Below are 16,656 nucleotides of genomic sequence, written 5' to 3'. Positions count from 1 at the left end.
GTGCCTTGGATACTGGCATTGCTGCCACTTACCTGGGCAGGCCAGGGCAGGATGGCAGCAAGGTTAGGCCTGCATGGGTGCCCCAGACCCAATCTGGTGCTCCTACTGCTCTGCCCTGACCCCATCCAGGCAAACAGCAGTGATGCCCCTGTTGGGCACTGTCCCACCACAGCGACTGCTCCTGCTTTATAGCCTGTTCATGATACGTCACAAAAGAAAGGCTGTATTGAAATACTTGTGGAATTATGTACTGCAGGAGTAGCCAGTGTGACACCCTCCAGATGCAGCTGCCATCGGTCCTGGCTACAGGCCATTCTGGCTGGGCTGGTGCTCTCTACCCAATGTAGTGCTTCTGTTTGAAACAGTCACTATTGTTGCTTTAGAGGTCCAAAATGATGAAATCTCTCTCTCCTCCCTCCTCTCTCTAGGTTGCCCAAAATGCTGCTCTGTGTACTCATGATCCTAATTTGCAAATGGAATTGTTTGAAGCTTCAGGAGACATATTTTTTAATGGAGAATGGGAAAAGGAAAAAGCAGTGCCTTTCTACAGGGTTGGTTTTCTCTCCTCAATCTTTCTAACAACGCGCTGTCCACTCCTGGTCAGAGGGATGAGGCTGCAGTTGTGGCCCATATGAGATAATGCTGTGTGGTGATCTTTGTGAAAACACATTTTCCAGTAACTCTTAAAACAGTTTTGGTGTGTTTTTTGTACTCCTTTTAGGACAAGGCTCTACCACTTGCTATTAAGATGAAGAACAGCAACGCTGAGCTCCGACTCTTCAACAAACTGGTGGGATTGCTGTTAACTCTAAAGGTGTACGATGAATGTCTGGGGTATGCACAAACAGCATTAATGCTCAGTGTCAATTTAGGTAAGGAGAATATATGGAAAACTGTATAGAAGTCTTTTAAAAGTCACTTGGGGCCTATTTAGACATACATATACACCGCTGCATTCCGCATTGCTTAAAAATTGACAACTCAACAATGTATGAACTAGCTGTTCAAAAGCATGTTGAAGGGGTACTAATCTATTTGTGGATGAAGACCCATTTAGAGACTGCCTTTCCCCCATATGAGTCCACCCATCAGCTGAGGTCATCTTTGAGGACTGTAATTCATGTTCTGTAAGCTCATGACATTGGAGCATTTGCAGCAAGCAGTAAGGCCTTCTCTGCAGCTGCCATGATGTCATGGAAGGATTTCCAGAAGGAAAGTGTGCACCTCTTCCTCCTGAACTCTAGGAGTCAGACATTTTTGTGGTGGTCCGGCTGTTATACCACTGCTGGTTGTTGTTTCTGTGATAGACTTTCAACTAATTGTGCTTCTAAATTTGTTGTATGCTAACTTGAATTTAATGGGCATTATCCAGCAAAGTAGTTTCATGCAAGGATTTCTGTGCATGCAACAAAACTTCATCTCCCCAGATCTGCTCTGGAGGATTGAGGGAAAATCCAGAAAAGATTTGGAGGCATGTGAGAGACAGGGAGGGGAAGCTGTGTTGTGCCACCAGAAGTCATTGCACTAATGGATCTACTTGGTTGGCTTACCACCCAATTACAATAGCTCAGTTGGAATATTTGTTGTTGTTTAGTTGTTTAGTCGTGTCCCCATGGACCAGAGCACGCCAGGCACTCCTGTCTTCCTGCAGTTTGGTCAAACTCATGTTAGCAGCTTCGAGAACACTGTCCATCTTTCCCAACATCTCCATCTTTCCCAACATCACAGTCTTTTCCAGGGAGTCTTCTCTTCTCATGAGGTGGCCAAAGTCTTGGTGCCTCAGCTTCAGGATCTGTCCTTCCAGTGAGCACTCAGGGCTGATTTCCTTAAGGATGGAGAGGTTTGATCTTCTTGCAGTCTATGGGACTCAGCATATGAAAGTTGGAATATATTAAATTCAAAACATGCAAATCAATAAACGAGGTTGCATATTCATCACTTTGTGACTGCATGTGTAAACCAGCCCTTGTATTTCTCTGAAAGGTTTCTATGTCCCATGATGTGAACACAATCTGTGTTCTATCTTTATTCCTTTACACTAGAACAGATGTTCTTCCTCTTGCTACAACAGGGTTAAAGAACTTGAGGTCTACAAGGAAAACTGAGCAATCCTCAAGTGACCTCGTGCTTTTAATTTAGTGTTTACCCAGTTTTGCATAGTTGGATATTCATCTTTAGCTACAATGTTTGTGGACTACCCTATAACAGCATATGCACTTCAGCTGGGCTGCTCCATGCAAGGAGCAAGGGAGCAGGAAAGTGGGTGGGGGAGAGAATATTGAGGGGCCTGTTCCCCCAGAATAAAATTATTGGAGGGGCCCAAGGGACCCCGGCCCCGTTGGTTCCTATGGATGTGACTCTTGCCCTTTTAATGGCTGGAATGGAGCTGGCTGCACATTCAGAGCTGTCTATACACACATGCATGTCTCCATCTAGCCAAGCAAGACACATTAACAGAATTCAAGTGTCGTTGCAGACAGGAATGGGAACGCCCATAGGCAGGGCCAGTGAGGGGTCTGGCCTGGGGAGAGTTGGGAGGCATCATTTGGCCCCCAAACTTCAGGTTCCCAATCCTTGTTTTGGGGCCGTCTCAGGCTGTTATTGTATTCATAAAGGAGAAAGATATTGCTTGCCTCATTTCAAAGGGGCTTCATGTAGCAAGTGGAATTAGCCCAGGAAGCAAGAATGACCTTCTCTTTTGATTCCCAGTAGCAGTTTCCATCTTGGGATTACCTGTGTCTTTTAATCAAACTAGTAGTGAAAGGGGAACTTATAGGTGTATGAGGAACACATGCCTATATGTGATATTGATGCATCTCTCTCTTAGTGTGCACAGCTGGACAAATTAAATAGACTCCCTTCTTCTGTCCTAAATGCACCCAAAAGGGGGCAAACAGATGGTGCAGGTTTACTTCACAAATGCAGACTTTGAACCCTGCAAGGGGAAACAGATGTATATATTGGTGGCTGGGGAAAGCTGAAAATGGTTAGCAGGAAAATACCAGCCTCTTCTCATCTAAGACTCAAAACACTCTTTTATGAAGATGACAGAGAAGGGATCAACAGGCCACAGTTTGACCCTGGATGTTTGAATGCCAGTCCACTGAAAAACTTGTGTGTTAATATGATATTTAAGTTCTGCCTGTATTGGCCCCTTCACACATGCACATGTGCAGCATGTATTTGTGAATCTGACCCAAGTCATTCATAGATGCATACAGTGCTGTGCTTGTTTGTTTTAACTCATCTTTCGATTTCCACACTGTACTGATTCTTTTGCTTACCTCATTAGGGAATCTGTTAAATGAAAGGATAGCCTATCACCGGCTGGCTGTTATCTACCATCATCTAGGGCAAGTTGAACTCACTGAGCACTTCTTCTTAAAAGCCTTGTCTCTCTGCCCCTCACCTCTTGAGTTTGATGAGGAAGCCCTATACTATGTAAAAGTGTACCTTGTTCTTGGAGACATTACATTCTATGACTTAAAGGTGAGATGCTTGGATGGAATTGATATATGAATATGGAAAACATTTTTGCATGCTCTGGATTAAGTAACGGGACTGAGATTATACAGCCTTGCCATGACTAGGTGGGTTGGATTCCAGTATTCCAAGTCAAAAATGTCTTACGAGGTGCTGCCTTAGGAATGGTTTGTCAGTTTGCTTGCTGGTGTGAAATGAATTGGACTATTTAATTCCCTGTTCAGATGATTGGTGGGTGAAAGGTTAGTGTACGCTCCCACCACTGGCTTCTGTTTCTGTCTTCCAAACATTTGTCACTTTTTTTCAAGAACTTGGGCATATTGATTGAGTCCCACAAGGAAGTTTCTGGAACAAAGTGGGCAAGTTGTACCTTTCAGTCCAATGATGTTCTGCCCCAAGTTCAAATTTGCAGAAACACGTTTTAAAAAGGGAAACAAACAGTTTGGGGTTTTGCTTGTAGCCACTTTTTTTTGGTTGTTGAGGATTGGGGTGCTGTCTTGCTCTTAGAGATGATGAATAAGGGGATGAGAGAGGAGAGTGGGGTGGCCTTGGTTTTAGTCATATTGCTGGGTTTTACTTAAGATAAAAGACAATGTTTTCATAATGTTGAGTTTCTGAGCTGTTCCATAATTTTATGGAGCAGATCAGATTCAACACCAAGTATGACTTAGTCAGATACCGCCCTGTCACTAAATACAGCAGGAAATATAACAGGGAGAGGCATGAAGTTTAAAGTATCTGAAAGTCTTTGTGTCCACTAGGGCATCCGTGTGTGCATGGGTTGCAGGTTCTGTGTGCACGTTCATGTGCCTTTATGACCACATGAATGTAGTCATTTTTGTGGCTCCAAAATCTATTTTGATTCTGAGGTCCATTGTGGGCATGAACCTGGGCATTTGTTTACCTGTTCTGGAGAAACTTTAGAAAAATACTATATTGCTTCCTTTATTGGAGAAAATCCAAATTTAGTGAGATAAAGTAGAGGCTGCTCCTTGGATGATGAGGCCATAAAGCAAAACAAAAACAGGCACAACAACTCTCCCTCCATGAGCTGGAGTGACTAGAGTTATAAATGGCAAAAATAATTGTCACACTTCACAACAGGTAGCAATTTTGCTGCCTGCAAGGTGTGATGGCTATTCTTAGGTATTATTTAGAATATTTGTAAATTGTTGTCCGTATGAAATTCCACCGTGGCTCATATCTTGCTGCACTGTTTCAGGACCCTTTTGATGCCGCTGGATACTATAACTTGGCCCTTGCAGCTGCCATGGACTTGGGCAACAAAAAGGCTCAACTGAAGATTTACACAAGACTTGCAATAATTTACCACAACTTCCTGGTGGACCGAGAGAAGTCTCTCTACTTCTACCAAAAGGCAAGAGCCTTTGCCACAGAGCTTAATATTCGCAGAATAAATCTAGCCCCCGATCAACGTCTGAGGGCATCAAGGGAACCGTTGAAAAATGCCAAGTGAGGACGTGGCATGAGGGGACTTTGTGCTGAGGAGATTTTGATTCTCTCTTAGCAAATTGTAACATTGCTTGTGAAATGGTACACGGTGCATAGGGCTCCTGACCTAAATGCCGGTACTTTAGCTCCTGCTCTTGCATACAGAAATGTGTTTGCAAATGTGTCTTCTGTCCCCAAATGAGCAGCTGTATGGGCTCCAGTGAAACGAGAGCAAAAGGTTACTGGAGAGCTTTGGCAACAATCCATCTTACAAGCAGATTTTGGACCGAATTGTTCACATGCTCACTGTTGGAAACACAGGAATCTTAAAATATGATTAACTGAAATAATAAATATACTGGCTGACTAATTCTTAAACTCTATCTGTAATTAATTACTATGAATGTTCTGGGATGTGATTGTGAAATATTTGTTTCCAAATGGGGCTCAGGAATAAAAAGTTGTAATATATCCCATTCCCACCTATACCTGAGCCAGTGTCTGAGTGAGCGGAAGACAAGTTGACATGAGACAAATGTAAAATGACAGAATAATGAAGGAGTAAGCGAAGGAGCAAGGCAAATTTTGAGCTGGTGCAGTGGCTCTCTCCACTGCCCAGAGAGGAAGTGCCACCACTGTTTGTTTGTTTGTTTGTTTGTTTGTTTGTTTGTTTGTTTACTGGAAGTGGGTTTGTGGCACAGCAGCACCAAATCTACTTTAATGTACAACCTACATTTTCCAGTCTGCGGCAAAACTTCACTTACCAAAGAATACCAGTTGGGAGGCAGCTGCAGTGTGCAACGCAGAGCCCCGCTCTCCCCAAGCCAGCCCAAGTACGTACACAGAGTTGTACACATTTATCTAAAAAGGTTTATAATTTCTCTGCCCGCGAGAGGGCGCTCTGTGTCTTTAAAACAGGCTGCTGAATGCAAGAGCAAAAAGAAAGTTTGCGCATAACATTAAATGTGTTAAATACGCTTGATAGAACTGGGCTTAGGAAGAGCCGCTTCAAATAACCAGTCCATCTTCCAAGAAATGCAGCTGTGTGTCATAAAGAAGAAAGAAAATCAGGGCAATAGTGTGTGTGTGTGTGTGTGTGTGTGTGTTTGTAGGAGTAGGAACACAAAATAACCTATCGTAGGTGCCAGTGCAAGAACAAGGTTCCATGTGGCTAGGAAGCCTGAGTACACAGAACAAGATTCTGTTGGCAGTAGTAGAGGAGAGCTGTGGCACAAAGATTTGGGCAGATTAAATTACACAAGGAAGACACAATCAAGCTGCACACTCTACATGATAGATGACAAAGAAGCACTCACAAGAGTGGGGAAAATAATAGAGTAACTTAAAGACCACTGTAGATATCTAAAAATGCTACCGGGATTATAACACTTATAATGTAATATGATTTAAGTTTAAAGGTAAAGGGGCCCCTGACCATTAAGTCCAGTCGTGACCGACTCTGGGGTTGCGGCGCTCATCTCGCTTTATTGGCCGAGGGAGCCAATACAGCATGTGCGGAGTGCCAGGCCAAGGTGCTTGCCCAGCTCGCTTCTCCCATCCTCGAGGCGGGGACGAAGCAGCAAGGCCTGCCACACCAAGGGGAATGCTGCCGTCCCACGGGCCTCACTCCCGCACTCGCCCACCACTCCCAACCACGGCTGCCAGCCAGAGCGGCATCGGAGGACGCCAGCAGGCTCTCTGGACTGCCTTGAAAAGGGGGATTGGCCAGCCACAAGTTGTGTTTACCTCACAGCCATTCCTCGGTCAGTGAGGCGCTTGCTTTACTTACCTTGCAATCTGAATACGGTCGCCCCTTTAATAAATATTTAGCAGGTCTACTCAGAAGCCCCACTGGGTCAAGACAGTAGCAACTTCAGCTGCTACACACCCTACATCTAATTCCTCAAGGAAAATCTGCAGCATTTGGGGGTGAGCTGGCAGGGTGGATTTGATTTAAATCAAATCAATTTAAATCACAATTTAAATCACTAGTCGGTAAGACTTCATTTTTTTTACTTATTTTTTACAGAAAGACTCATTCTTGCTGGTATCATCTTAATATTGACAACCAGATAGGGTTTAATTTTTAGAATAATAAATTTTCACAATAGTTTTTACCATTATATCAAAAATTACTGATTTGGTTATACTATTAGAAATACATAGACAGATACGGTAATTATGAAATTATTGAGAGATTTAACTGTTTATATTTGGACAACTTTTCTGCTGTACTTTATTGGAAGTAGAAAAATAATCATTTCCTTAATTTAAACAATTTAAACAATTTATTTAACTAAAACAATAACATTCTAGCATATGTATCCATGTTTGTTAACTGATGTGGTTATTTAAAAAAAATATATCCAAAATCTTAGACTGAGTTTTAGCACACATGAAAAACTTTAAACAAATCCGTATTTCCTGATAGCCTTTGGACTATAATGGACTGTAACTTCAATAGAAAACTATCTGTAGAAAGATTTTTTTCCTCCAAATGCATTTTATTTTAAAAATCCAATTAAAATTTTTTAAAAAAGTGATTTAAATAAAAAAAATCCGATTTTGGGTTCTTTTTAAAAAAACAACCATTGATTTTTATCCACCCTGTATACGCCTATCTACTTAAAACTCTGTCTGTGAAATCTGATGAGATCCACAAAAGCATATACCATAATAAAATGAGGCAGCATAGTGGTTAATTGACTACTAGCAGTTTGAATGCCACCCGTGCTGAGAACTCGCAAGCTTGATCTGGCTCTCCAGGTCCATGTAAGGATAATGTGTAACATTTATATAGTGCTTGGAAGTTATAAGTATCATTAATTAGTGATCCTCATGGTACTGAAGATGCCACGAGGCTCTCGGTTACTTTTGCTGCCAGCTGTCCCATCTGCAAGTTTTAATGCGTCTTGTAGCTGTGGCACAAACTGGAGCCCTTGCAGACCCAGAAGGAACAACTGAAATCCAAAAATACTAACAGGTTGGTGGCATTTTGCCACCCAATTAGCTTGCAAATCTTTCCTGTTCAACTGCTGGTGCCTCCTCACGCCGGTTGCTAAGCAACAATCCCCACCCCCTGCAAAAAAAGGGAGAAAAATACTGAATTTGGCAAGTTGAAATCTTCGTGTCTTTGTGAGTTGGCCGAACTGAAAACATGGTCCTACTTTCACTTTCGGAGTGGGCGGACACAGAAATGAATGAGGGAGGGAGGGGGGCTGCTTCTTTGCAGCCAATCAGAAGCTTCCTTCTAAGCTTTCCCAGGCAGTTAAAAAAAGAGCTTTGCATTTGGTGCTCCGAGAGGCGCAGGAAGGAGCCCCGGGCAGAGCTCTTCCGCAGGAGCGAAGCCTCGGCCCCGTTCGCAGCAGATCTTCTCCTCTCAAGGCGCAGCTTCAAGCCGGCAGAGCTTTTCCCGGGAGGAGCTCCAGCGCCTCGTGCTGGGCTTGGCCTGCCTGTGCGCCACGCTCGAAAACTTGGGTTGGAGACATCTTTTCTCAGCTGGCAGTTCAGCGGGCAGCCCACTTACTAAAAAACAGAAGCAGGAAAGAAGGAAAGCATTCCTGGTTGTCCGGGTAAGAGAACTTTCACCGGGAAAAGTCTTGTGAATTGAAATAGCACAGTGAATTTGATCATGCTTCGTGTGTGAATTGGGGTTCCAAGGCCAGATTGTTTGTGCTAGCAAGTACAGTGGTACCTCGGGTTACATACGCTTCAGGTTACAGACTAACCCAGAAATGTTGTTGTTGTTTAGTCGTTTAGTCGTGTCCGACTCTTCGTGACCCCATGGACCAGAGAACGCCAGGCACCTCTGTCCTCCACTGCCTCCCGCAGTTTGGTCAAACTCATGCTGGTAACCTCGAAAACACTATCCAACCATCTCGTCCTCTGTCACCCCCTTCTCCTTGTGCCCTCCATCTTTCCCAACATCAGGGTCTTTTCCAGGGAGTCTTCTCTTCTCATGAGGTGGCCAAAGTACTGGAGCCTCAGCTTCACAATCTGTCCTTCCAGTGAGCACTCAGGGTTGATTTCCTTCAGTATGGAGAGGTTTGATCTTCTTGCAGTCCATGGGACTCTCAAGAGTCTCCTCCAGCACCATAATTCAAAAGCACCAATTCTTCGGCGATCAGCCTTCTTTATGGTCCAGCTCTCACTTCCATACATCACTACTGGGAAAACCATAGCTTTAACTATACGAACCTTTGTTGGCAAGGTGATGTCTCTACTTCTCAAGATGCTGTCTAGGCCTGTCATTGCCCTTCTCCCAAGAAGCAGGCGTCTTTTAATTTCGTGGCTGCTGTCACCATCTGCAGTGATCATTGAGCCCAAGAAACTAAAATCTCTCACTACCTCCATTTCTTCCCCTTCTATTTGCCAGGAGGTGATGGGACCAGTGGCCATGATCTTCGTTTTTTTGATGTTGAGCTTCAGACCATATTTTGCGCTCTCCTCTTTCACCCTCATTAAAAGGTTCTTTAATTCCTCCTCACTTTCTGCCATCAAGGTTGTGTCATCTGCATATCTGAGGTTGTTGATATTTCTTCCGGCAATCTTAATTCCGGCTAGGGATTCATCCAGGCCAGCCTTTCGCATGATGAATTCTGCATATAAGTTAAATAAGCAGGGAGACAAAATACAGCCTTGTCGTACTCCTTTCCCAATTTTGAACCAAACAGTTGTTCCATATCCAGTTCTAACTGTAGCTTCTTGTCCCACATAGAGATTTCTCAGGAGACAGATGAGGTGATCTGGCATTGGGTTAAGAACTTTGCTTCAGGATGAGAACAGAAATCGTGCTCCAGCAGCAGCGGGAGGCCCCATTAGCTAAAGTGGTGCTTCAGGTTAAGAACGGACCTCCGGAACGAATTAAGTACTTAACCCGAGGTACCACTGTACTCATTTGTGCATGTGAATGATCTCTGTGGTGTATGGGGTAGTACCTCTGGTGGGGGACACGTTGTGCTCCTTCTGGGGTAGTTTGTCCACCTTTTGGACCCCCCCAACCTGCACTCAACTCTCCCCTGTGGTTCCTAGAAGCTATTGGCAGGTAACCACGACCACATTCCCAGGAATGACTTTGACTGGCCATCTGATCAAGGCCTCCAACTGGTCTCAGATCCTCAGTGAGTCAGGGACTTCCTATGCATGCAAAGACAGAGTCGGGCAGATTGAGCAGACGAGACCCAGAGTGGGTCCAACAATCAAGAAGGCAATTTCTGTAGAGGAAAGCGAGGGGCAGATGGGGCTCAAGGGAGTCCACCTAGGAGAAGGCAAACTCTGGTGCCTTGGGGACATCTTCAGGAGAAGAAAAGGCCAAGGAGTAAAGCCTACACAAATCTGGAGTCGAGTCCCTAAGACGGTTGGATGTCTCCTGTATGCCTCCTTCCAGCAACACCTGCAGCCAAGCTGGTGCTCTGCTTTCCTTTGGACCCCATCCGTGAGGCCAAGAGGGGGGTCTTCTCATCTGGGCAGCTCAGGACCTCCATGCACACGGCCCAGGCGTGTGCCCCGGGGAGAGGTCATTTTGGCACCGCTCACACAGCGCTATGACTTCACACCCCGAGGTGAGAATCCCTGATCTGGTGGTGGGACTTTAAAGGTAAAGGGACCCCTGACCGTTAGGTCCAGTTGTGGGAGACTCCGGGGTTCTGGTGCTCATCTCGCTTTATTGGCCGAGGGAGCCAGTGTACAGCTTCCGGGTCATGTGGCCAGCAGGACTAAGCCGCTTCTGGCGAACCAGAGCAGCACACGGAAACGCCGTTTACCTTCCCGCCAGAGCAGTACCTACGGTATTTATCTACTTGCACTTTGACGTGCTTTTGAACTGCTAGGTTGGCAGGAGCAGGGACCAAGCAACAGGAGCTCACCCCGTCGCGGGGATTCGAACCGCTGACTTTCTGATCGGCAAGTCCTAGGCTCTGTGGTTTAACCGACAGCGCCAGCCACCTTTTAAAGCCGTGAAATAAATTTGTCTGTTCCACCACCCCCAGTCACCATTGCTGCAAATTCCATAAGTTATGTGCAATGTGAAGAAGGATTGTTGTACCTTGCTGTTGCTACATGTAAGGGTTTTTTAATGTACAAAGGTTAGGAAGCTTCTCACTTTGTTTAACAGAGTCCAAGGGTCTCTGTTGCAGTAGAATTTTCAAGTGGGACCTGTTATCAAAATAGGATCTCCCTGAGAAGAAAATAATAAAACTCTTGTTTGCTGCCAACTTTTGTTGTTCAGCTGACAAACTCCTAGAGGACTACACCCAGAATTCTGATTTAAGGTGTTGCATGCACAGTAGCTTACCTGCAAAACTCAATCTAAATGTTCTGTTCTTTGTCATTGTTGATTGTTATTACTATCCTCTTACAGATGCACAATGTCGGCTGAAAATAAGCAACAGTCTCTTAAGAAGCCAGCATTCAGCAAAAAGCAAGCCACTGAATTGGTCCAAAAGATATTTGGATTAACGGTGTTGGAGCTCAAACCGTTGCCGAGCTATGATGATCAGAATTTCTATGTGTGTGCTTCAGCTGCACTCGAAGGGAAAGCAGAGAGCGCCCAGACTTTTGTCCTCAAAATAATCAATTGTGAAGACAGCCAGAACACTGAACTCATCGAGGTGCAGACCCAGGTCATGATATTCCTGAATGGCGAGGGCTTTCCCGTGCAAACTCCTCATTCCACAAAAGAGGGTGGAATAATGTTTCTGGAATCCGTAGGTGAGGGGGTTGAAGATGCATCCAACATTGCTATTCTGCTGGTGCCAGATCCCATCTAGTCCAGCACTAGACCAGCTGCCTTTGAGCAGCTCACAAGCAGAACAGGAGGGCAGCTGCGGTCTCCCTGCTTGTGATCCCATACCCTCCAACGTTTCCCTGATGAAAATAGGGGTGTCCTATACAACAACAATTTTATTATTTATACCTTGCCCATCTGGCTGGGTTGCTCCAGCCGCTCTGAGAAGCTTCCAACATGTATGAAAACATTATAAAACATTAAACGTTATAAAATCTCCCTATAGAGGGCTGCCTTCAGATGTCTTCTAAAGGTTGTACAGTTACTTATTTTCTTGGTGCCAACATTTCTCCGATGAAAATAGGGACGTCCTAACAAAAAGCAGGACATTCCAGGATCAAATCAGAAACTGGGTGGCTTCTGCAAACCCAGGACTGTCCCTGGAAAATAGGAATGTGATTGTATTGCATTTGTTTTTTGAAACTCTTATTTGTATTTTGATAATTTTATTATTACTGTTTTTAAAGTCAGCTTTTTTATTGCTGTGATATCCTTTTGTGTAACAACGTAGAGCTCTTCTGTATGTGAATGTTGCTGAATAATATTAAATCTCTTTGCTTCTTAGACACTGGCTCTGCCAAAAGAGCATATATAGTGCGGCTGTTGAGCTACCTCCCAGGCAAAATGGTGGCCACGATCCACACAAGTCCTCCTCTTCTGTATGAACTTGGGCGGATGGCAGCCAGGATGGACAAAACGCTCACAGAGGTGAGATTTTGGAATATGCCTTTGTTTTAGGTGAGCCCTGTAACTAAGACTAGCTGCTATTTTAATTTCCAGCAATGCCATGGAGTAAGCCAGCAGTTTGGGTGCCGGGGGGTCAACCTGGGATTTGGGTGGGCTAAACATTTTTTGTTGACTTTATATCGCTTTTATGTGCATCTGCTGGTGCCAATCTGTAACCATTAGGCAATGTGAGATATTTGGCTCCAATGTTTGGGTAATGGAGAAAGCTGAAAATACTCACATGGGGGTGGGGGGAGGGGAAAATGCAGAAGGTCTGGGGTTCAGTGCCCCCCAGTATTTCCAGGTTGGAAGGGGTAAGGCCTCTGCCTGAAACTCTGAACAGCCACTGATCTGGGAAGATAGAAGGCACCACAGCAACACTGCCCATATGCACTCAGCAATTTTGTTTTGTTTTTAATTGAAACAATGTATTCCTGTCCCACCCCCGTCCTCCGCCACCCAAAAGAAATTCCAGCATCCATTGGCGAGAAGTCTCCACCGAGGTGGCTTCATCTGGAATCTGGCTAATGTCCCTCTCCTGGAGCAATACATTCATGAGCTGGGCCGGAGCGAATATCTGGACGCAGTGAAATGGGCCATTGATCAGTTCAGGCGTAAAATAGTCCCAAACCTACACTCCTTCCGGCCCTGTAAGTATCTTTTTAAAGAAATGCACAGTGATATACAGTCATACTTCGGGTTGCAATCGCTGCAAGTTGTGCATTTTCGGGTTATAGAAACACCGAACCCAGAAGTCCTGGAACAGGTTACTTCCGGGTTTCGGCGCATGTGCAGAAGCGCTGAATTGCGTCATGCACAGTCGCAGTGCTGCGGGTTCTGAACGTACCTCCCACACAGATCACATTTGCAACCCGAGGTTCTACTGTAGTTGTTGGTATTTGCAGAGGCATACCTTGGCAAGGAGCTGTACCAGCACCCCCCCCCCGAAAAAGCCCACTTTGTGAGAAGGTGCAAGAACGATGGGAAGCTCCTCTTGCAGTTGATCTCGCTGCGACACCGGCATTGTCTGCACACACATATCGGCCATGCATGCCATAGTCTGATAGGTAATTTATGCGGGGGGGGGGGCATGGCTTGTGCCCCTGGTGGGGGCTGGTTTCACCGTCCCTAGGTGTGCCTCTGACTATTTGATTTTAATTTTGCTAAGTGTTTCTTCTGTGCCTGAGGGAGGTGGGTGGGGAGAGAGATGGTTCATGCATGTGGTATCTTCAACTTCCCTGTGACGCGGTGGTGCTCAGTTGTATATTAGGCCCCAAATTAGATTAAAATAGTGAGCCTTAAAGTACCACTGAACTCTGGATAACTGATTTCTGCAGAGCCATGCATCAAATTGCATTGTAAGGCAGGGCCTACTGTATATTATTCTAAACAGCTTGTTGCCTCCCTTTCCAATGTTCAGGCCAATACTTTTCCAGTCAAAACAACATCACAATAAGAAGACCCTGCTGAATCAGGCCAGTGGCCCATCTAGGCCAGCATCCTATTCTCACAGTGGCCAACCAGATGCCCATTGTGGGAAGTCTGCAAGCAGAATTTGAACACAACAGCAGTCGCCTCCCCTCCTGCACTTGCAGGTAGCTGTGGAGGCAGAGCACAGGGCATCCTGGCTGGCAGCTGCCCACAGCCCTCTTGTCCATGAATGTGTGTAATCCTCTTTTGAAGCCATCCAGATTGGTGGTCGCCCCTGGCTCCTGTGGGAGGGGGTTCCATAGTTCCATGCCCAAGTGGGAGGCATTGGCAGGCTGGCTTGGGGAAAACTCCAAGGGTTACAGAAGTGCAAAAAGTAATCTAGAGGGGAAGTTCTAAGGGGAAGGGGAGCTCAGCCCCAAAAGACACCCCAGTGAGGACTGAGCATCCTCATTGGCCTGACAGTTGGGGAGGGGAAACAGGATAACGACATGGAGTGGCTGGAATCCTGAACAGAAGCATTCAGCACTGCAACATTCTGTTACAGGCCCCACTTGAATTATATCAGTTTTTCTTCGTTCTCCACTTTCAGGTATCATTCATGGAGATCTCAATGACCACAATATTCTAGTAGATACCGATTTTACTTCCCCTAAACGCTCACAGTACAGGGTGTCTGGTATTTTGGACTTTAGCGACATGAGCTATGGCTACTACGTGTTTGAAGTAGCGATACTCATCATGTACATGATGATTGAAAGCAAGGAACCCCTCAGCGTGGGAGGCCACGTTCTCGCGGGATATGAAAGCATCGTCCCGCTGACGGAGGAGGAGCGAGATGCCCTGTTTCTCCTAGTGAGTGGGAGGTTTGCTCAGTCTCTCGTGATGGCTGCCCACACCGCCCTCCTGCAGCCCGAGAATGAAGAGTACTTGATGACCACATCCAAGACAGGATGGAAGCACTTGCTGCTGCTTTTTGAGATGGGCCAAAAGGCTGTGGAGATGATCTGGTTTAACACAGCAGAAGCGTATGCCAAAAAGGGGCCCTCCTAAATGTTGGGTTACATGGTTATGGGCCGCTCAGATTTACAGTTTTAAAATGGGGCTCTGCCCAGATTAAAGTTCCAGATGTTATGATCAGGGAATCTAGAATACTGCTACCTGAATGAATTATGCCAATACTTACCGGTATTTATCCTTTGTATAATTTCATCCTGCTTCCAAAATCTAGTTTTTCAAAGAATTTCAGATTTATTCCATTGGGCAGAGCCCCCCCCCCCCAGGCCTCTGGAACGTCTGACAAAAACTAATGCCTGTGTTTGCTTTTTTCCTCCTCCCCCCACAACCCCCTTGCCTTTTGTGCCCTTGATTGTAAGCCTGTAGGCAGGGACCAGATTTTTACTGATTGCTGTGAACTGCTTTGGAAGCCTATTTTCATCTGAAGAGTGGGATGAAAATCACTTTAAATAAATATTTTTGGGAAAGCTTATTATTCTATTGCTGGACCTTTCCTTCAAATATCTGAAGGTACTTTGTAGCCCCCCCCCCCCCCGAGAGCTCATGACTGATCCAAGGTCTTTGCTTCCGTTTGCTGAGCAGAGCAGCTGGGGAAACACAACCAGATCGGTGGGGTAGAAATAATAAATTATTATTATTATTATTATTAATATTGAAGCTGAGTAGTGATCCCCACCCGAATTCCCTTCCCTGTATAGGGATGTTTCTTATGTCTTCCTGTGTTTTCATTTGTTGCAAGCTGCCCAGAGTAGCTGGGGCAACCCAGTCAGATGGGTTATATTATTATTTATTATATCTATCCTGTGTGTCAATAATAATAAGAAAAATAAGTTATAACAATATTTATACCAGCCTTTCCATTAAAAAGCTCAAATACTGTACAACAATTTAAAACAAGATAAAACAATTTATTAATATGATTAGAGTACAGTGAAGGGTTGTTTGAAACATGGTGGCATTATTATTATTATTATTACAGTGTTACATTCATTTCCCATTTTTTCGCCAAATAGCTCCAAGTGGTGCACATACCTCTCTGCTGCTGTTTTATTCTCACAATGACCCTGTGAGGGAGGTTAGGCTGCGAGGCAGTGACTGGCCCAAGGCTGCCCGGTGGGTGCAGATCCTTGCCTGGCACTCTGCCCCAAGGGCTGGGCAGCCCCCACTTCCAGGAAGGGCGCCCAGGAGTTCTGCAGACGGACGGAGGGCAGAGCGCTGTCTGCTCTCAGGCTTCCCCGCATCTCAGCCTTCAAGGAGAGGGATTTTCTCTAAAGGTTGCATCTATATGCAGAAATTAACATATGCACATTTTGTGCACATTTGAGTTTTTTTTGTTTTCCAAGATACCTTTCCTTTGGGTGCTGGGACAAGGAAGCAGCCCAACTCTTACCCCTGCAGATGGGACACACTGGGACAACCAAGGAAAGGGAATTTGTATTTTCGAAGACATCAGAAGGGAAGGTTTTAATGTTTGATCTTTTATTATGCTTTTATATGTGCTGGAAGCCATCCAGAGTGGCTGGGGAAACAGTCAGGTGGGCGGGGTATAAATAATAAAGTAATATCATCATCATCATCATTTTGGCCAATAACGGGTCATATAAGACACAATATAGTGCATTAAAACACTTTTAAATACATCCGTAAATGTACAATTAAAAACCATATAAAATGTTTCGCATTTCGTATTAATTTACAAAATCAATGGGGGGGTCAGCGGCCCCTCCCTTCCTAGGACCAGTCTGGCCCTTCGCTCCCCTCCCACC

General features: G+C 45.1%; 3 protein-coding genes across 7 annotated transcripts in view; 2 read left to right on the top strand and 1 right to left on the bottom strand.

The window, feature by feature from the left end:
- SH3TC1 (SH3 domain and tetratricopeptide repeats 1) overlaps nucleotides 1-5,305 on the top strand; it is a 41,766-nt gene extending 36,461 nt beyond the window's left edge. For all 5 annotated transcript variants that reach the window (XM_083698196.1, XM_083698197.1, XM_083698195.1 and 2 more), the window contains 4 exons: nucleotides 429-551; nucleotides 722-872; nucleotides 3,293-3,489; nucleotides 4,706-5,305. In XM_083698196.1, coding sequence (XP_083554322.1) covers nucleotides 429-551; nucleotides 722-872; nucleotides 3,293-3,489; nucleotides 4,706-4,960 — 726 coding nt within the window. In that variant the 3' untranslated portion in view covers nucleotides 4,961-5,305. The remainder of the gene's footprint in view (nucleotides 1-428; nucleotides 552-721; nucleotides 873-3,292; nucleotides 3,490-4,705) is intronic.
- Nucleotides 1-16,656, bottom strand: part of TSPAN3 (tetraspanin 3) — a 939,276-nt gene that overhangs the window by 64,426 nt on the left and 858,194 nt on the right. The gene's annotated exons all lie outside the window — the stretch shown is intronic.
- Nucleotides 8,215-15,362, top strand: HYKK (hydroxylysine kinase). The gene is made up of 5 exons (XM_083698401.1): nucleotides 8,215-8,507; nucleotides 11,294-11,643; nucleotides 12,285-12,427; nucleotides 12,912-13,095; nucleotides 14,466-15,362. Exons 2-5 carry the CDS (start codon nucleotides 11,301-11,303, stop codon nucleotides 14,924-14,926), a joined length of 1,131 nt encoding a protein of 376 aa, XP_083554527.1. The 5' UTR covers nucleotides 8,215-8,507; nucleotides 11,294-11,300; the 3' UTR covers nucleotides 14,927-15,362.

The sequence above is a fragment of the Podarcis gaigeae genome, assembly GCF_964106915.1.
Source record: "Podarcis gaigeae genome assembly, chromosome: 9".
Taxonomy (NCBI): Eukaryota; Metazoa; Chordata; class Lepidosauria; order Squamata; family Lacertidae; genus Podarcis; species Podarcis gaigeae.
The sequence above is the reverse complement of the archived record's forward strand: the minus strand, read 5'-3'. Positions and strand labels throughout refer to the sequence as shown.